The sequence below is a fragment of the Heterodontus francisci genome, chromosome 2, assembly GCF_036365525.1.
Source record: "Heterodontus francisci isolate sHetFra1 chromosome 2, sHetFra1.hap1, whole genome shotgun sequence".
Lineage (NCBI taxonomy): Eukaryota > Metazoa > Chordata > Chondrichthyes > Heterodontiformes > Heterodontidae > Heterodontus > Heterodontus francisci.
The window spans coordinates 128,974,881-128,996,218 of NC_090372.1; the positions used below are offsets into that span (position 1 = coordinate 128,974,881).

The 21,338-nt window shown below is 43.6% G+C and overlaps 1 protein-coding gene across 2 annotated transcripts in view; it reads right to left on the bottom strand.

Moving 5' to 3' along the window:
- Positions 1–7,350: 7,350 nt before the first annotated feature.
- The window catches only part of mocos (molybdenum cofactor sulfurase), a 432,886-nt gene continuing 418,898 nt past the window's right edge, over positions 7,351–21,338 (bottom strand). Inside the window, exon 16 of one of the 2 annotated variants that reach the window (XM_068010709.1) lies at positions 7,351–10,587. In XM_068010709.1, the coding sequence (XP_067866810.1) occupies positions 10,456–10,587 (132 nt within the window). In that variant the 3' untranslated portion in view covers positions 7,351–10,455. The remainder of the gene's footprint in view (positions 10,588–21,338) is intronic. The other variant, XM_068010717.1, reaches the window with a different exon arrangement.

Genomic DNA, 21,338 nt, shown 5'->3' on the forward strand with positions numbered 1-21,338 from the left:
TGAGACCCATAGAGCAGATGAGGGACAAATCAAAGAACATGGAGATGGCTATACTTTCTTCAGGAAAGGGAAATCACAAGAATGCAGAGTTTTTGGTGTTGGCTTTGCCATCAAAAAATGAACTCATGAAGAGATGTCACAAACTCCCTGTTGGAATCAATGAGTGTCTTATGACATTCAATCGTAAGCTCAAAGGCAATCAATTTGCCACCCTCATCAGTGCTTATGCACCTACCTTGGACTCCAAGGATGAAGTGAAAGAGACCTTCTATTCCAATCTAGGGCTGCAACTCTGGCAACTGTACCATCACAGTCAAAGATTATACTTCTCGATGATTTCAATACCAGGGTGGGGGACAACAACGCCCTTTGGCTGAACATCACTGGAAAGCATGGAGTTGGAAAGACCAATCCCTACAGTGTATGCCTTGTTAAGGACAGGGGGAAAAGGGGTCTGGGTGGTTCCCACTGTTCGCCTCCCAACTGACTGCAATCATGTTTTGTTAAATTGTTGCGTTAGTCCCTGAGTGTCTTTAGGGTCAAATAAACAGACAAATGAAAGGTAAAAAAAACTATTTTTAAACAATTCCTGAAATGGTCGCAACCTCACCCACACACACATTCACCTACACATACATACGCAAGAATAGACAGATAGAGAGAAAAGGGCAGGAGGTAGTTGGAAACCCAACGTGAGCTAAGTGTTCATAGGATCGTAGGAAATAGGAGCAGGAGTAGGCCATTCGGCCTGTTCTGCCATTCAAACTGATCATGGTTGATCATCTACCTCTACGCCATTTTCCCCCACTATCCACAAATTCCTTGATATCACTAGTATCCAGAAATCTATCGATTTCTGTCTTGAACATACTCATTGATTTAGATTCCACAGCCCTCTGGGGTAGAGAATTCTACAGTTTCACTACCCTCTGAGTAAAGAAATTCCTCCCCATCTCAGTCTTAAATCGTCTGCCCCTTATTCTGAGACTGTGTCCCTTGGTTCTAGACTCACCAGCCAGAGGAAACATCCTATCCAAATCTACCCTGTCACACCTTGTAAGAATTTTGCAAGTTTCAATGAGATCATCTCTCATTCTTTGAAACTCTAGAGAATATAGGCCCAGTTTCTGCAGTCTCTTCCCATAGACAATCTGACCATCCCAGGGATCAGTCTGGTGAACCTCCGTTGCATTCCCTCTATGTCAAGTATATCCTTCCTCAGATAAGAAGACCAAAATTGTACACAATACTCCGGGTGTGGTCCCACCAAGGCTTTATACAATTGCAGCAAGACATCTTTACTCCTATACTCAAATGCCCTTGTAATGAAGGCCCACATACCATTTGCCTTCCTAACTGCTTGCTGTGCCTGCATACTAGCTTTTAGTGACTCATGAACAAGGACATCCAGGTCCCTTTGGACATCAACACTTCCCAACCTCTCACCATTTAAGAAATACCCTGCCTTTCTGTTTTTTCTACCAAAGTGGATCACTTCACACTTATTCACATTATATTCCATCTGCATTGTTCTTGCCCATTCACTTAGCCTATCCAAATCTCCTTGAAGCCTCCTTGCATCCTCCTCACAACTTACATTCCCATCTAGTTTTGTGTCATCAGCAAATTTGGAAATATTACAATTAGTCCCCACATCCAAATCATTTATATAGATTGTGAACAGCTCTGGCCCAAGCACTGATCCTTGCGGTATCCCACTAGTAACAGCCTGCCATCCTGAGAAAGACCCATTTATTCCTATTTATTTACTAACCTCCTTTGTGGGACCTTATCAAAAGCCTTCTGAAAATCCAAATACACCACTTCCACTGATTCTCCTTTATCTATGCCACAAGTAACATCCTCAAAAATCTCCAACAGGTTTGTCAAACATGATTTCCCTCTCACAAATCCATGTTGACTCTGCCCAATCATATCATTATTTTCCAAATGTCCAGTTTTCTCATCCTTTATAATAAATTCTAACATTTTCCCTACTACTGACGTCAAACTAACAGGTCTGTAGTGCTCTGTTTTCTCTCTCGCTCCCTTCTTAAATAGTACGGTTACATTTGCTACTTTCCAGTCTGCAGGAAGCCTTCACGAATCTATAGAATTTTGAAAGATACCACCAATGCATTCATTATGTCTATAGCCATCTCCTTCAATACTCTGGGAAGTAGCTCATCTGTCGAGGGGATTTATCAACTTTCAATCCAATAAATTTTTTGAATGCTACCTTTTTATTGATACTCATTTCTTTCAGTTCTTCATTTTACAAGTCCCTTGCTTTCCTAGTATTTGTGGGAGATTTTCTGTGTTCATGCTTTACAGAATATTGTTGAGTCTTCTTGGGTGGAAAAGCTTTTTTAGAAGTTTCAGGCCTGATTGTTTGCATTCTTGAACTTGCAAAGGTATTGTGGAGCTCGAGTGGTTGTAATACAGCCCAAAGCTGGTGGTGCGTAGTTTGTTGCCTTCCCAGATGGTTAGTCTCAAAGCCACTTTGTGATGTCTCTGCTGTTGTCACTGTTCAATTTCAACAGGGATCTTCTCTTGCCTGGCTGGATCCTTCAGACAGCTTTTGGCTGGACACGCTTTCTGTGATGTTGGTTTGATCTCTCGCTCTCTCCCTCCCTCCAGAGGGCTACCTTTTAAGGTAAAAATCTCTCATATTGGAGTTTCTGTTTGGAGACCCTGTTCCCTGTTTTGAGCACACAATGAGCCAGAATCTGATAATCATGGCTATTGATTAATGTTTGAACGGGTACTATTTTGTTATGATGTTGCTACTTCACACCTATTCATCCTGGTTTTGGCTGTGAATCAGACTGTCTCCAGCACACGTTAAGAGTCATTAATATGCAATAATCCTCCTTTCATTTTCAAAGGGGTTCTTCCCAGAGCTATTTCAGCTGAGGTTAACGAGTTCCATCTTTGCAGACTCGTTTGTTTATTTCCAGTACAGGAGGGGTCACATTGACTGTACTCCATTTTGACTGTGATTCAAGTGTCCAAGTTTGTGCGATTTAGTTTTAGCAGTTGACTTTTTAACTTCATAATTCCTCCATTTCATTGTTTATTACATCACAGCTCCTTCTGTGCATGACAGCATCCTTACCCTGTACGCTGAACATGATCTTGTGAGCACTAACTTCCTTTTCTGCCAAAAAAAAGGTTTCAATACCTCCTGGCAACAAAATAGACTATCTGATAGTCAGGACCAGGGATCGAAAGGATGTGCACATTACATGTGCCAGGGTTACGGCTGACGAGTGCTGGACAGACCATCAACTCATTTGTTCAGTACTGGCTTTTGAGGCAGCTCCCAAAATTCTATGATGACATTACGAGCAAGGTGGACAATGGGGACCCAGTGGATGTGGTGTACCTAGATTTCCAAAAGGCCTTCGACAAGGTGCCGCACAAGAAGCTGCTGCATAAGATAAGGATGCATGGCGTTAGGGGTAAAGTATTAGCATGGATAGAGGATTGGTTGATTAACAGGAAGCAGAGAGTGGGGATAAATGAGTGCTATTCTGGTTGGCAATCAGTCAGTAGTGGTGTGCCTCAGGGATCGGTGTTGGGACCGCAATTATTTACAATTTATATAGATGATTTGGAGTTGGGGACCACGTGTAGGGTGTCAAAGTTTGCAGATGACACTAAGATGAGTAGCAGAGCAAAGTGTGCAGATGACTGTGAAACTTTGCAGAGGAACATAGATACATTGAGTGAGTGGGCAAAGGTCTGGCAGATGGAATACAATGTTAATAAATGTGAAAATTCATTTCGGTAGGAGTAACGGAAAAAAGGATTATTACTTGAATGGTAAAAAGTTGCAGCATGCTGCTATGCAGAGGGACCTAGGTGTCCTTGTGCATGAATCGCAGAAGGTTGGTCCGCAGGTACAGCAAGTAATTTGGAAGGCAAATGGAATTTTGTCCTTCATTGCTAAAGGGATTGAGTTTAAAAGCAGAGAGGTTATGTTGCAGCTGTATAAGGTACTGGTGAGGCCGCACCTGGAGTACTGTGTGCAGTTTTGGTCTCTTTACTTGAGAAAGGATATACTGGCACTGGAGAGGGTGCAGAGGAGGTTCACTAGGTTGATTCCGGAGTTGAGGGGGTTGGCTTATGAGGAGAGACTGAGTAGATTGGGATTATATTCATTGGAATTCAGAAGAATGAGGGGGGATCTTATAGAAACATATAAAATTATGAAGGGAATAGATAAGATACAAGTAGAGAGGATGTTTCCACTGGCAGGTGAAGCTAGGACAAGAGGGCATAGCCTCAAGATTAGAGGGAGCAGATTTAGGACTGAATTAAGAAGGAACTTCTTCATCCAGAGGGTTGTTAATCTATGGAATTCCTTGCCCAGTGAAGTAGTTGACGCTTCTTCAGTAAACGTCTTTAAAGCTAAGGTAGATATCTTTTTGAACAATAAAGGAATTAAGGGATACGGTGGGAGCGCGGGTAAGTGGATCTGAGTCCACGAAAAGATCAGCCATGATCTTATTGAATGGCGGAGCAGGCTCGAGGGGCCGGACGGCCTACTCCTGCTCCTAGTTCTTATGATCTTATGAAAAGAAACTAACAGCCGTGACTGATATGTACAAAGTTTGCGATTTCAGGCCTGTCAAAGGACACAAAGCTCAAGGAATTTCAAGAACAAATCAATCAGAAACTACAGGAATGGATGGTTACACCTCAAGCAATGTCCAAGATGACTGGCAATCATTGAAATCCATCATCACTCATACACGCCAAAAAATCCTTGGACACACCACTAAAAGACACCAAGACTGGTTTGATGAGAACAATACAGAAATATGCAAACCCATCGACTGTAAATGGACAGCATTCCAAACCTGGCAACAGGATCCAAACTCCACAGAAAAGAAGCTTGCCCACCAGACAGCCAAAGCTAAAGTCCAAAAAAGAACCTGGGATTTGATGAACAAATGGACAGAGAAGGCTAAGGAAATTCAACTTGCTGACATGCATGACATGTGCACCTGTTTCAAGGCAACCAACGGAATATATGGACCCTCTTAAGCACTGTTGCACAAGCTGACCAGCAACTTCAGTAACATGCCAGCTGCTTGCCCAGGACAGTCTATACAATGTTGTGTCAAGTTCCTTACGCGATTGGAAGCTGGTGAGGTCAGGGATCCTGATTTCTAAGGCCCAGGACTTAAAAAAAAAGGGACGTTTTCTTCATATGCGAGAATACTCGAGTCACTAAGCAAGTGCCTAGCACCTTCTGATAGATGGAGGATTCCATAACTATGTCGGTACTCAGGCAAGACTTCTGAAGTATGCAAACACCTTTGGAGCAAGGGGCAGTTCTCGGGCCATCTGCAGTACAGCTCCTAATAACAAAGGCTGTTATGTCAGTTTTTGTACATCTCCTGAATACTCAGACTGATGCCATTCAGGTTTTGGCCAGCAATGTGTCCTCCTCAATGGATAGGTTATCCGATAATCTTAGCTGAATGGAGAGAACAATTAATAGAGGCTTCAGCAATTTTATAAGAATATAAGAAAAAAAATAGGAGCAGACGTAGACTATACAGCCCCTTGAGTCTTCTCTGCCGTTCATTTCAATCATGGCTGATCTTCTGCCTAAATTCCACTTTCCCGCCTGCTCCCAATATCTCTTGATTCCGAGAATCTGTCTATCTCAGGCTTAAATACGCTCAACAACAGAGCACCCATAGGCCTCTGGGGTAGGCAATTCCTAAGATTCACAACCCTCTGAGTAAAGAAATTTCTCCTCATCTCTTCAATTGATCAATCTCTTATCCTGAGACTGTGCTCCCATGTTCTAGATTCTTCAGCCAGGAGGAACAACCTCTCAGTTTCTACCCTGTCAAGCCTTTTCAGAATCTTGTATATTTCAATGAGATCACCTCTCAGTCTTCAAAACTCCAAAGAGTACAATCCCAATTTACTTGGCCTCTAATCCCAGGAACCAATCTAACGAACCTTCGCTGTACTGCCTCCAATGCAAGTATATCGTTCCTTAAGTATGGAGACCAAAACTGCACACAGTATTTTAGCTGTGGTCTCACTATAGCCCTATACAATTGTAGCAAGACTCCCTTATTCTTGTAATCCAATCCTCTTGCACTAAAGACCAACATGCCATTTGCCTGCCTAATTGCTTGCTGTATCTGCATGCTAACTTTCTGTGTGCCTTGTATGAGTACACTCAAATCTCTCTGAAAATCAACATTTACAAGTTTCACACCTTTTAAAAGATATTCTGCTTTTCTATTCTTATTACCAAAGTGAATAACATTGCACTTTCTTGCATTATATTCCATCTGCCACCTTGTTGCCCACTCACTTAACCTATTTCTCTTTACAGCCTCTGTGTTCTCCTCACAGCTTACATTCCCACCTAGCTTTGCATCATCAGCAAACATTGATACATTACTCTTGGTCTCTTTAAATCATTAATTATGATAAATAGCTTGAGGCCCCTGCACTGATCCTCGTGGCACTTCACTCGTTACAGCTTGCCAACTCGAAAATGCCCAGTTTATCCATACTCTCTGCTTCCTGTCCATTAACCAATCCTTCATCCATGCTTATGTATTATCCCCAAGTTCTTCCAACTGGAACTGGGAAAATACCAAGAAGTATGGGGACCGTTCTTGGAGCCCCACTCAATACAAACTACTCCTGCAATACAGCAAACCACTCCTGGAGGTGAGGGGCACTGACCCAAACCAATAAGGAGGACTATTCTGCACAAACACATCTCAGAACACAGGGCTAATAGCTTCCTCAGGCCCTCGAATGTGCCCTTAATTTTATAATATCCCATCATGCTTATGCCAGCTGTTTGAAGAGCTATCCAGTTAGTCTCACTCCTATACTCGATCCCCAAGCCTTGCACATTTTTCGCTCTCAAATATTTATCCAATTCCCTTTTTAAAGTCATTATTGAGTCTGCTTCCACCACCCTTTCAGGCAGTGCATTCCAGATCATAACCACTTGCTGCATAAAAAAAAATCCTCATCTCCCCTCTGGTTCTTTTGCCAATTACTTTAAATTTGTGTCCTTTGGAAACTGTTGGAAATAGTTTCTCCCTCTTCGTTGTCAGCAGTGCCGCCCCGAACTACCATCCGTAATTTTTAAGTTGTGCTATATCCACTATCACAAACCTCACCCATTGGAAAAGGAAATCAGGTGAGGTGTAAAAGGAGCTGCTAATTCAACATTACCTATTTTTCTCCCAGTGATAAAAGTTAATATTACCATCCACGGATAGAGACAGGAATTGGGAGAAGTATTTCACAGGAGAAGAGATTCAGATTTTTCATCCTGATTTCATATTTTTTAATCATGTAGATCTGCTAATGATTTTATACATCAATATTGTAAAAATAAAACTACTAATATGAGTATAACAACATTTTTCACAATTATGACAAAAATTAAACAATTTAAATAATTGCACAATTTGTTAGATGTATTAAAAAAGCCATCGGCACCACTTTTAAACCCAGTTATAAATAATCAAAATTATGCTTAATATTCTTTAGTTTACTCTTATTTAAATAATTGGAAAGGAAGTGCTGATACTGTTGTTAGGAGAGGTGGCTTGGAGGAGATATTGGGGCAGATAGTGTGGTTAATGTTCAGCTCTGCCAAGACTGCTGTTCCTGAAGTGAAACAGTGCCTGTGCCCAAATCAGTTGACCTTGAACAGTAATGTAAAGTCAGGTCTTTTAAATATTTTAGTGGTGCTCCTAGCTTTTAACAGATGATACGCTGGAAGAACTAGAGAGATTGGGGACCAGAGTTCCAGGTGCCAGCAGCCAAAGAATGAGTGTCTTTTCATTGCAGATGATACAAAACTTGGAAACATTGTGAACTGTGAGGAGGGTAGTGTAGAACTTCAAAAGGACATAGACAAGTTGGTGGAATGGGCCGACAGGTGGCAGATGAAGTTCAATGCAGAGAAGTGTAAAGTGATTCATTTTGGTAGGAAGAACATGGGGAGACAATATAAAATAAAGGGTACAATTCTAAAGAGGGAGCAGGAACTGAGGGATCTAAGTGTATATTTACATGAGTCATTGAATGTGGCAGGACAGGTTGACAGAGTGGTTAATAAAGCATACAGTATCCTGGGATTCATTACTAGGGGCATAGAGTACAAGAGCAAGGGTGTTATGTAGAACTTGTATAAGACACTAGATCAGCCTCAGCTGGAGTATTGTGTCCAATTCTGGGCAACAAACTTTAGGAATTTAGGGCATTGGAGAGAATACAGAAAAGATTCATGAGAATGGTTCCAGGGATGAGCAATTTCAGTTATGAAGATAGATTGGAGAAGTTCTGATGAAGGGTCACTGACCTGAAACGTTAACTCTGCTTCTCTCTCCACATATGCTTCCGGACCTGCTGAGTATTTCCAGCGTTTATTGTTTTTTTTTGGAGAAGTTAGGACTGTTTTCCTTGGAGAAGAGAAGGCTCAGAGGTATTCAAAATCATGAGGTGTATGGACAGAGTAAATAGAGAGAAAATCTTCCCACTTGTGAAAGGATCGAGAATGAGAGGGCACAGATTTAAAGTATTTGGTAAGAGAAGCAAAAGTAATATGAGGAAAAACTTTTTCACGCAGTATGTGGTTAAGGTCTGGAATGTGCTGCCTGAGAACGTGGTGGAGGCAGGTTCAATTGAAGCATTCAAAAAGGAATTAGGCAGTTATATAAAAAGGAAGAATGTGCAAAGTTATGGGGAGAAGGCGGGGGAATGGAACTGAGGGAATTGCTATTTCAGAGAGCCAGTGCGGACACAATGCACTGAATGGCATCCTTCTGTACTGTAACGATTTAGTGATTCATTTAGATAGTAATGACCCAACGCCGTTTTCAAGATATCACTTTTGGGAGATTACAAAAATAAATGAGGAAGCAATGAAGAGTGACTCGATAACAAGGAGAGGGAAATCCAGGATTACAATTTGTAGGTTTTGAGGTGGGTCTCCCCGAAACCCCTGTAGAAATCAGGGTCTCAGAATCTGCAGTGATGCTCAGCAACTCCAGTTGCAAGAACCCTCCTAATTTCCATAACATCTAGGATCTTGGTGAGATTTGAGCAAAGTCCGTACAGCAACTCCTAAAGCCCAAGGCACTTTCTGCCAGCATTTTCCTGTGCTGTATGCATTAGGCATGTAGTGGGCCCTAGCATTCATGTCTGAAAGTGCCAACAAATCATTCTATTTATCATTAGAGCAAATTAAATTAAGCAATGTAGATGAGCAATGGAACTGCCAGTATAACAGCATGAGTGCAATGCATGCAACTAGAAATGATCAAGAAGACATAGTTTGGGCTTCTTAACGTTTGAGATTGTGTTGGCCATTCTGTGATAAAATCAATAACAAAAAACTGCTGAATTGGGTCACTTTTTAGTTTTCTCTATTTAATACTCCCTCTCCTACTAAACTTAGTGGCTCAAGTTGTAGTATGGTTTCTACAAGTGCCAGCAGCCTTCGTGGTCCTCACCTAAGTCACAGTTCTCCATATGTGAGTCTGGACATGAATATTGTCAGGCCATTCAAATGGAAAGTGGCTAAATTCAAAGTTGTGTTCATGCATTTTCACATGCATTTTCCAGTAGAGGTCATAAGTGATCAGGAGTAAGAGCCCTAGCTGATTTTTGCTCCCTAGCTCAGTAGCACTGAGGTCAATTACAGCACCCTCAGTGTTGCCTAGGTGAGATTAACGAACTGAATTCAGTTTTAACAAAATTAAAACCATTTAAACAACACTGGTCTAAATTTCCTGATTATACATAAGTAGCAAGGAACCATGCCAGTGTATATTGATAAATTGTGGGTGAGGTTCAGGCAATTATCTCAATTTCTCTCAGTTTTACAACCATAGAAGATTTATAATAAATTTGCAGATATTATTGTGCCAGCTAATCACAAATGATATCTCTTGAGTGATGTATAAATAGAACCATTTAGCCAGCAGCTTTAAGATGTCATGATTTTAACAGCCTGGGAGAGGAATAAAAACAAAATCTATATGTGTCTAACATGAACAAAATTAGGTAAAAAAAATAATTTGATATAATTCAGTACCTTCATATATGGAACTGTATACGTTATTGAAATCAATTCCCCAATATATTGAAAATTACTGTACAGTACGGTCAAGTACAAGGAACTGAAATAAATTAAAACTCAGATTCATTTGGGCAATTACTACTTTGTAGTGATCTAATGCACAGCTGGAAATCACTGTATTCTCCTTTAAATCAGAAAATAATCTAATACTAATAGGTTTTCAGCCTAGTAAACTGGAATTAACACAGGATTTGGAGAACCATAAATGGAACATTAATTCAGAACTTCATTGTAAAGTTATACTGAAGCATTCTTGTGGAAAACATCCATATTCATTCTGACAGCAGCTGCAAAGGAGGTCATTGTCCAACAGAAGGTGTAGTAGTTCTTTTCTCTCTTTTTCTCATAAAGACCTGAGATCCTACAGCCAGGATTGCACAATGCCCTGAGGTTGCTGGTAGCTGATGAAGCAGGTATACCCCAAAGGTCATCTGGAAAGAATATGATTTCAGTTAAAATGCCACAGAATTTTTATTTGACATGTTACCCCAGTTATATCCAAGAAAAAATGCCTTTATGAGTTATCGGAGCAAGCCAATATTTGAAACTGATGATACTGACTCCAAAATCATTGTTCCAAGTACAAGAAAAACATTCATTTTTCTTTTACTCATCAAAATCTTACTTTTTCTGTTATATCTAAGACCATAAGAATATGTGGATCAAGAAAGATTTCTCAATCCATCAAGCCTACTACTTCATATGCCAATGTACAAACAACCCTGTTATTGACACAACCTCATCTACATAAACTAAAGAATTTAAGTTTTATGTAAAAATATTCCTCAGTGCTCAAAGGCAATCAAACATAATTCTAACCTATTTAATTTTGTCTGACAGACCTCAAAGATGATGCCTAGTCCAACAATAAAAAAGAAAAAAAGACTTGAATTTATCATCACCACGGGACATCTCAAAGCACTTTACAGCCAATTAAGTACTTTTGAAGTTTAGTCACTGTTGTAGGAAATGCAGCAGCCAATTTGCACACAGCAAACTCCCGCAAACAGCAATGTGATGTTGATTGTGGGATAAATATTGGCCAGGACACCAGGGATAACTCCCCTACTCTTCTTCAAAATAGTGTCATGGGATCGTTTACATCCACCCGAGCAGGCAGATGGGGCTTCAGTTTAATGCCTTATCCAAAGAATGGCAACTCTGACAGTGCAGCACTCCCTCAGTACTAGATTTTTGTACTCAAGCCCTGGAGTAAGACTTGAATCCAGAACCTTATGACTTAGAGGTGAGAGTGCTACAAACTGAGCCACAGCTGATACTGAAACAAAGGCCTTTAGAATGCTGGAAATCTGAAATAAAAACAGAAAGTGCTGGAAATACTCAGCAGGTCTGGCAGCATCTGTGGAGAGAGAAACAGAGTTAACATTGTAAGTTAGATATGACTCTTCTTCAGAACGGCTAATACTTAATGGAGAATTATAATAATACACTGGGACCACCCCCCCCCCTATAATGTGGTCCACAGGGACCATATCTTGAGACTGCGTGAGACCGCGTTATATTGTAACTGTCTCTTGCTACTGCCCAATGCTCAGGCTTGATCCTGCCAATGCCAGGATGAATATTGCGTGCATATCCCTCCAGTTTCCAATCCTTGTGCTCCAAAATAAATGAATTGTGTAAAATCAACCAAATAATGAATTGTGTAAAATCAACCAAATAATGAAATGGCTCCTTTTAATTTTTCTTTTTTAAAGCTGGTGGTTATGTTCTTAGTGAGAAGAGGCTTGTAGCTGCATTTGCAGAATGAAAATTTTGGGGTCCAAGACGAAACAAGATTATACTGAAATAAAAATGGAAAGTGCTGGAAATACTCAGCTGGTCTGGCAGCATCTGTGGAAACATTATACTGAGTTCCACGCTATAGTGGGTCCCAATGCATTAAGAACAGTAATGGAGCACTTGATTGTCCCAGTCTGCTACTATTGTGCACATTTTCTTTCCATCACTTTTTCCATTTTTACATTTACATTCTTTTCTGGTGAAACACTCTTAATAGCCTGAAAATTGCAGTTTGTGTAATAATCACAGGAAAACTGAATTACTAAACGTCTCCAGAAGAATTAATTCCTCTGTTCCCTCCCACATAATGAACTTATAAGAAACAACCAAACGCTAACTCTTCAAAATCATGTGAAACTGCAAATATGGCAAAATAGGTTGCAGAAGCAGCGCTGTGAAAGCAAAGCAGGTTCACAAACCTGCCGCAGGTTTGGGCATTACTGATTGAGAAAGACCAATTTAATGGCCAGATCCTACAAATTCTCTTGCAGGGACTAAGAGATAGGAGGTACAGACTTAAAGTAAAAATATCAAAAATCTCACACCCAAACCCAATGTGCCTCAAACCCACCAACTTCCAGTTTTAACAGAGGCAAGATGGGGTGGGAAACTAATCTGCTTCCAGGAGGCAGGATCCTTACTTAAATATTTGAATGACACTGCGTGCATTAGACACTTCTCTTTGTTTGAGCTTTAATGCTAGCTGCCTGGATCTCCCAGGCCTCTGAAAACCCAGCAGCTAAAAGGAGACAAGAAGGACTGGATGGAACAGGTAAGTGCTTTTCCAGCAATGCTCATGGGCTAGGAGTAAAATGGGCACGAAACATACAATTGCTAAATTTGTGGAGACCATCTTTTATAAGTCCTGGTGAATGCCTAAAACAGGTGCTAGGCCCCTTAACATTGTTAATGAGGGGACTAGTGACTAATGAAGGCTCCCGCTACAAAATTTGCTATTGATGAGTGGTGCCAGCATTGGACCTGCCATGCTCAGGATTCTTCAGTGGCCTCTACAGCCACTGACAAAATGTAATTTTAATACTTAAAAAAAAAATCCTTTCTGTGGCGCCAAGAGGAGGCCCCTGACTCCATAGTCCTGGCAATTAGCTCCCCGATTGCCCAATCTAACACCCCCTCCCAAAACCTACCTAAGGGATGACACCTTGCCTCAAAAATGTAGATGTAAGGAGGCCCAATATGCAATTTGCAAATGGATTCAGGCCTCTGGGGCAGGATGGGACAGAGAGTTTAACAGTAATAGTGCATCAGCAAATAAGGTCCTTGCAAAGAATAGTGGTAAAAGAAATTAAATGTTCTTCATCTGAATGTGTGAAGCATTCATAAGATGGACAAACTAGTGGAACAAATAGAGATAAATGGTTTAGATCTGATCATCTTTACAGAGACATGGGGCAGGATTTTGCATTTTGGGTCAGGACCCCAACGTTGGGGTCAAATGTGGGTCACAACCTCACACTGTGTTGGAAGCAGTCCCCTGACTTTGCCTGGAATGGCCAATTTGTGGCCAGATGGCACACTCGCCGTCCAATTAAAGACGGTGAGCAGGCTGTGGAAGCTGGAAGGCCCATAAGATGCCCTCCAGCATGGAAAGAGCTGCATTGTGGAGGCCGCAGCTGTGGCCAGAAAGGCAGTGGGTGGGAGGCCTCCTGGAGCATTGGCACACGCCCACCCCCGTCAGGTCTGCTGCCGCGAGATTGCCTCTAGGCAGCTGCCATACTCCTGACCTCGCTGGGGACCCACAGGCCAACTTGCATTTTGCCTCTGATTAATGGCCTTTATTGGCCTTTTAATTGCCTCAATTGGATAAGCTGTTCTGCCCCCAATCCAGCTTCCAGGAAAATGGCCTGGTGGGTGGTGGGGGGGGGGGGGGGGTGGGTGGGATGGTGCTGACAAACCAGTTGGTGGCACAAAATTATGCAACCGCCCACCTCAGTTCCCTTCCCCATATCAAGGCCAAAACCCTGCCCATGGTTATAAAGTGACCAAAGTTGGGAAATAAATATTCCAGGGTACACAACAATTTGAAAAGACAGGCAGAATAGAAGAGGGGAAAGAGTAGCCTTGATCGTACAAGATGACACAAGGACAGTAGTAAGAAGGGATCTTGGTTCAGAAGATCAAGGAGTAAAATCAGTATGGGTGGAAATTAGGAATAACAAGGGTCAGAAAATGCTAGTGGCAGTAGTTTACAGGCTCCTAGCAGTAGTTATGCTGTTGGTCAGATCATTAAACAAAACATAGTTGGAGCTTGTAACAAAGGCAATGTAATAATCATGGGGGATTTTAATCTTCATGTAGACTGGACAAATCAAATTGTCAAAGCTAGTCTGGAAGATGAGTTTGCAGAATGCTTTTGGAAGAGTTTCCTGGAACCAACTAGTGATAAAGCTATTTCAGGTCTAGTTTTGTGTTATGAGGCAGGTTTAATTAGTAATCTTATAAAGATCCTCTGGGAAAAAGTGATCATAATACAGTTGACTTTCATATTAAGTTTGAGAACGACATATTCCAGTCCAAAACAAGCATTTTAAACATAAACAAAGCTAATTACATAGATTTGAGGGGTGGCATTTATGGGGCCATGCAAGGGAGGATTTGGTGGCGTGTGGGGTGATTTAATTAGGTGTGAGGTGTTTGTTCAGATTTCCGACAGTGGGATTTTTAATGAAATTAAGTTGGCAGTGTGTTTGCAGCATTATGGGCTCCACCCCCCCCCCCTCCCCCGCATGGTGGGTGGATTGCAGCTTTGCATTCATTTACATGCCATGAATACTCATTACCTTACACTTAGTTCCTATTAATTTCCTAGCTGCCAGGTTAAGTGAACGGCAAGCGCTATTCTGATGCTACCTGATTCACGTTCGTTTGAACGCGGTGTGCAACAGTCAGCTTTGTGCAGTTGAGTCTGAGGTCAGTGTTTTTGTTTCTTGAACTCATCGGCAAAAGGAATGCCAGTATTGGAATGGATGTTTGCTTCCAGGTTCGGCACCAGCAAGGGCAATTTTTCTCAGGGGATGGCGGCAAAGGCATGGGCAGGTCTACATGGAAGAGCAGGAAGGTTACTCAGGGAGAACAGGGTGGGATTACTGGGTCTACATGGAGGAGCAGAAGAGACTACATGGCGAGAACAGGGTGTGGTTACCAAGTCAAGAAGGAGGAGCAGGGGAGAGAGGAGGGGAGAACAAAGGGTGTGGTTGCCAGGTGCATGGAGCAGCAGGGAAGGGAGGACGGGAGAACAAAGGGTGGGTTTACCGGATGTATGAAGGAGCAGGGGAGGGAGGCACGAAGCACCCAGGGTGTGTAGTGGCTGTTCTTGCTGCTGAAGCTGTGTGCGGCTGCGGGATAGTTGGGTGCATTTGAGTATTACAGTCAGCAGATGATCATGGAGGGCCTAAAGGGAGGGATGAGTGCTGTCAATATCGGGGACCTATGGCGTGAATTCAGGGCACTGGCTGGCAGGAGGAACAGTCACAGTCAATGGAGGCGAATGGATTCTGTAGGGGGGAAGGTCGAGACTTAGGGTTGGGTACTCAATGGCATCATAGGGAGGGGAAGGGGATTCAGCAGTAATATTCAGTTTGATTTCAGGAGGATCAAGGGTCAGAGTGGGCATTTTGATGGTAATGGGAGATGGAACAGAGGGAGGGATGGCATGAATAAATTGATGGTGAGACTGTGCACGGTAATGGGGGGAGGTTCAAAGGTAATGGAGGGAAGGGTTAAGGTTACATTGGGTGGGTCAGGGGTGATGGGTTCAGGCTGGAAGGTGGCAGGAGGAGGTTGGAAGGTGGGGAGACTTGTCTTAAATTGCAACCGCACCATTTTCTCGAATGATAGCGAAAACCACGGATTGCAATGTGAATGGGAGGAGACAAATGATTGTAGGTGGGTACTCGACCTGGCTGCATTTCTAAGGCACAGAAAAGAAGAGTGCACATTACCTGGATGTATCTGCTGCTTGGCAGAAGTCTGAATTGGAACGTTCTGCTCACTACATTATTTGCAAAGCTGCAGCAACACAGGTATCATACCCCCCATTTTTCTAATACCACGGGAAGAGGAGCACAGGGAGTGGCTAAGGATGGATCTTTTCCCTCAAAGCATGACAGCTGAACGCCAGCAACCGGCAGAACAGGAAGGTGAGAATGCTGTGACTGACAACATGCGGGAATGGCATTGCTGAAGATGGACGCTAACACGTCACTGCAATTTCAGGACAAAGACAATTCACCTTCAAATGTCAGAGAGGCAATGCCAGAGACACCTAAGGATGTTTCGTGAACTGGTCACAGAAAATTCAACAAGCCTGAAGCATGACCTGCAGCCACCTGGGTTTGGTCAGAAACCCATGTCACTTTCTCTCAAGGTGACTGCTGCACTCAATAGGCTGAAATTTACAGACCCCCGACATTGGGGTCCGTGCCGGGGTGAGGGTGGGCAGAAATTGCCTCCAGGACAGGGCTGCCACGCACCCCAATGCCCTGCCATTGTTCTCGGACTTGTAAAATTCAGCCCGATTTGTGGCCTTCCGGCGTCTTCCAGGGGTCAACGGGTGACAGAAGTGTCATATCACAGTCTGCGACCCATAGGTGTATCAAAGAGGTTACCAATGCCTTATTTCGTCATGCCAATAAGTTCATCTATTTATCTGTAAATGAGGACAACCAGGCAGCAAGGTCTGTGGCTTTTGCTGCCATCGCTGGGTTTCCTAGAGTGCAAGGGATGATCGACTGCACACATGTGACCATTAGAGCTCTCTGGGAGCAGCCAGTGGCATTTGTGATTCACAAAGACTTCCAATCTTTGAACATACAATAGGAGAAAAATAATTCAAGTTTCCGAATGTTTCCAAGGGAGTGGTCACGACTCATACATTTTGAGGAAACCACAGTTGCCAGAAGTTTTTGAGTAACAAGGTGAAGTGGACAGCTGGATCCTGTGTGATAAGGGTTACCCACTTTGTACATGGTTGATGACACCAGTGCGTCACCCCAAAGCAGAGCTGAAGAGAAATGCAAAGCTGCTCACGCATCCACAAGAGCTATAATCAATAAGACCACTGGCATTTTTAAAATGCACACTCTGCCTTGACAGGTCTGGAGGGGCTCATCAGGACACGCCAGTGAGGGTCTCATGAGTCATCGTTGTCTGCTATGGATTATACAACCTGGCACTTAGACACGGCTATTTTCTGTCGGCAGCAGAACAGGAGAACACCAGTCCTATGCAGCCTATGCAGAAGAGGATGACTGTGACGAGGGTGAGGAGGAGGACAACAATGCTGTTATAGAAATAAGGACCATGGTGAGCCATGCAAGGGACATCAGGGAATACCTCATATTTGCACGTTTCAAACAACAAAAACCCAATTAAAAAAGTTACGTTGGGAGGAGAAAACATACATTCTCAAAAAATATTCACATAAACCTGAGCTCTTAATCATTGCTGCAATCAAAAAGGACTTCTCTGACAACATCACATGAACCTTGAGTAGAGATGAGGCAAATGGCTTGTATGCTATCCATTTCATTGAAAGCAACATGCATCTATACAGAAAATATTGCAATGCTTCAAGGCATTAACCTGCACACATAGGACGATACAACATTGCGGCACTTTGATGTGACCAGCAGATCTAATGTTCTGGGGGTTATGCAATGGGGAACACAACAATTCCAGCAAAGTAAGGTTGTGATCGCAATCCACGAATGGAAGGCATGTTTGTAGTTTGAACATTGACAAATATGCAGACGTGATACAGCCATCATTGAGGACTGAAGGCTAACATCAAACTGAAAAATGAATACTGGACACGTTCTGAAAAATACTGTAAGCAACAATGCGTTCCTGCCATATGCCTCCAATAAACTTTTTCCTTTTCAAAGGACACCAAGCAGATGATTTACTAGAGTGGATTAAATATTAAAGTAAATAAAGATGTATTGAAAATGGAGCAAAATGTGGACAATATTTACAACACCCGTGCCACCTTTGTGTTCATAATACGGAAAATTGCCCAGGTATGTCCTGTACACAAAAAGCAGGACAAGTCCAAGCCAGTCAATTACTGCCCCATCAGTCTACAGTAAAGTAATGGAGGGTGTCATTGACAGTGCTATCAAGCGGCACTTGCTTAGCAATAACCTGCTCCGTGACGTTCAGTTTGGGTTCCACCAGGGCCACTCAGCTCCTGACCTCATTACAGCCTTGGATCAAACATAGACAAAAGAGCTAAACTCAAGAGGTAAGGTGAGAGTGACTGCCCTGGTCATCAAGGCAACATTTGACCGAGTATGGCATCAAGGAGCCCTAGCAAAACTGAGGTCAATGAGAATAGGGAGAAAACTCTCTGCTGGTTGGAGTCATACCTAGCGCAAAGGAAGATGGCTGTGGTTGTTGGAGGTCAATCATCTCAGCTCCAGGACATCACTGCAGGATTTCCTCAGGGTAGTGTCCTGGGCCCAACCATCTTCAGCTACTTCATCAATGACCTTCCTTCAATCATAAGGTCAGAAGTGAGGATGTTCGCTGATGTTTGCACAATGTTCAGCACCATTTGTGACTCCTCAGATACTGAAGCACTCTGTGTAGAAATGCAGCAAGACCGGGACAATATCCAGGCTTGGGTTGATAAGTGACAAGTAACATTCGCGCCACACAAGTGCCAGGCAATGACCATCTCCAACAAGAGAGAATCTAACCATCTCCCCATGACATTCAATGGCATTATGATCACTGAATCCCCCACTATCAACATCCTAGGGGTTACTATTGACCAGAAACTGAACTGCAGTAGCCATATAAATACCGTGGCTACAAGAGCAGATCAGAGGCTGGGAATCCTGTGGTGAGTAACTCACCTCCTGACTCCCCAAAGCCTGTCCAGCATCTACAAGGCACAAGTCAGGAGTGTGATGGAATACTCTCCACTTGCCTGGATGGGTGCTGCTCCAACAACACTCAAGAAGTTTGACAGCATCCAGGACAAAGCAGCCCGCTTGATTGACACCCCATCCACAAACATTCCTCCCTCCACCATCGACACACAGTGGCAGCAGTGTGTACCAGCTACAAGATACACTGCAGCAACGCACCAAGGCTCCTTAGACAGCACCTTACAAACCCACGATCTCTACCAACTAGAAGGACAAGGGCAGCAAATGCATGGGAGCACCATCACCTGCAACTTCCCTCCAAGTCACACACCATCCTGACTTGGAACTATATCGCCATTCCTTTACTGTCGCTGTGTCAAAATCCTGGAACTCCCTTCCTAACAGCACAGTTGCTGTACCTACCTCATATAGACTGCAGCTGTTCAAGAAGGCAGCTCACCACCACCTTTTCAAGGGCAATTAGGGATGGGCAATACATGCTGGCCTAGCCAGCGACGTCCACGTTCCATGAATGAATAAAAAAAAACTTTCTCATCTCATGTTTCCTACCACTATGTCTAGGTGCAACCCCAACATTAGCAGCTGAGGTGGAGGCAGCCTGCTCAATGCGCTGCCGGTTGCTATGGCGGACGTCATCTGCAGGCACGGGCCTTGGCAGTTCCATCCTACTAAAGGGGTCTGTAGCAATGGTGATTGTGTATCCCCCGTGTGCTCGCCTGCTGGAGATAAAGGGGTCAATGTTGGGGGGGGAAGGACGAGATGCCGCTTACCCTGGGGGTGTTCCAAGAGGAAGGCCCTGGGGCAGCTGTGTGCATGATGGCACCTGCCTATCTCCCTGAGGGGAAGGAGTACCCATAGAGAGGTCTAGGTCCCTGTTCCCCTCTTGCTTAGACTCTGCTGCATGGAGCCCATGGCAACAGCGATGGAGTGCAGGTCAGATCGCATATAGAACCATAGAAAATTATGGAACAGGAGGCGGCCATTCAGCACGTCGTGTCAAATGCCTAGGACATGACAGCCGTCATGGCATGCAAGGACTCCTCCATGGCACACGCAAATCCACGCATGACCTCAGGCATTTCCAACATATTTTCCACATGGCTTTGTTACACATCCAGCAGACTTCTCATTGCAACAATAAGAGGATCAGCATGAGCAGTCCTCCGATTGTCAGGGGACCCAGCTGGCACATGCTCCCTCAGCTGCTGGGACATGTCTGTGTTGTGACCACCAGCTTCCGAACCTGTTTGTGATCCTGAACCTCCTGCGGACCGTGTTGATGTATCTGTGCAGGCAAAGGTGGAAGAAGAGGCAGGTGACGGTGCACACTCTGGAGCATTGGCTTCTTCCTGCTCCTCAGAAGAGGAGTCTTGGGTCACGTGGCATTCCACAACTCGAGTGCGGGGACCTGCACTGAAGACACAAACAGAGGCACTTTAAGCATCTGATGCACATGAGTTCACCCACTTTCTTTTGGTGTCCACATATGGCTGCAAGAGTGGAGAACACTACATCCTTATGCCTTGTGGATCTTGCCTCACCATCTGTTATAACCCTGCCTCCCTCCTCTCTCGCAATATCCGACACCTCCTCCTCAGCTGGTATCAGCACCCTAATGTCAGGGACACCTCCTCCCATTTTAGCACAGTCATGCTGGTTATGGGTGCGTTTATGCTGCAGGAGACAGTACCGATTTAATGACACATCAAAAGATACATCACAACCATTGCATACATGCATCGACATCAGTCATTCCGCAGTGGATTTTGCACGAAACATCCAAGCACATAAACAATGCCAATCGTCATCTTGAAGCACAATCATTTAGTGAATGGCACCATGGCTGCTCACGCATTCCACTGCATGCCTTGTTTACCCTCTGTCTTAAAGACACGGAGCCAGGGAGGAAAACAATGGAGCTGTTTCACCAAGACTGCTTACCCTTGCCGATCTGAGCAAGTCATTGATCTGTTTGCGACACTGAACCCAGGTTCTGTGTGTTAGCCCATGGTTTGAAACCTGCTCTGCTACCTCCATCCAGGCCTCCTTGGTCAGGTGAGAGGGTCTTCGGACTCCGTCTGCAGGCAAGAGGACCTCCCGCCTTGCCCTGACAGCCTCGAGAGAATCTGCAAGGAAGTATCACTGAACCATGAGGCTGGACGCTGCCTGCTGGCTGACATCTGCTTTATTTTTGCTACAGGGAAAATAAATGATGTGAAGTTGGTGCTGGGTTTCATAAATTAAGGGAGGCAAAAGCATTTTGAATTAAGTAAAAGCTTTAATTTAAGTTACTCTGAAGAGTCTTACATGACAGGAAGGCTGCTGGTCCTTGAGGCTGCAAACACAGAATGCTTTATCTCCGTGGCGAATTTGGTGCTTGGCCCAGTGACGGCGGGTTCCACCAATGAAAGGCCTCCCCGCCACATGATCTCATGTGTCACCCGTGCCCGTCGCCATATTGT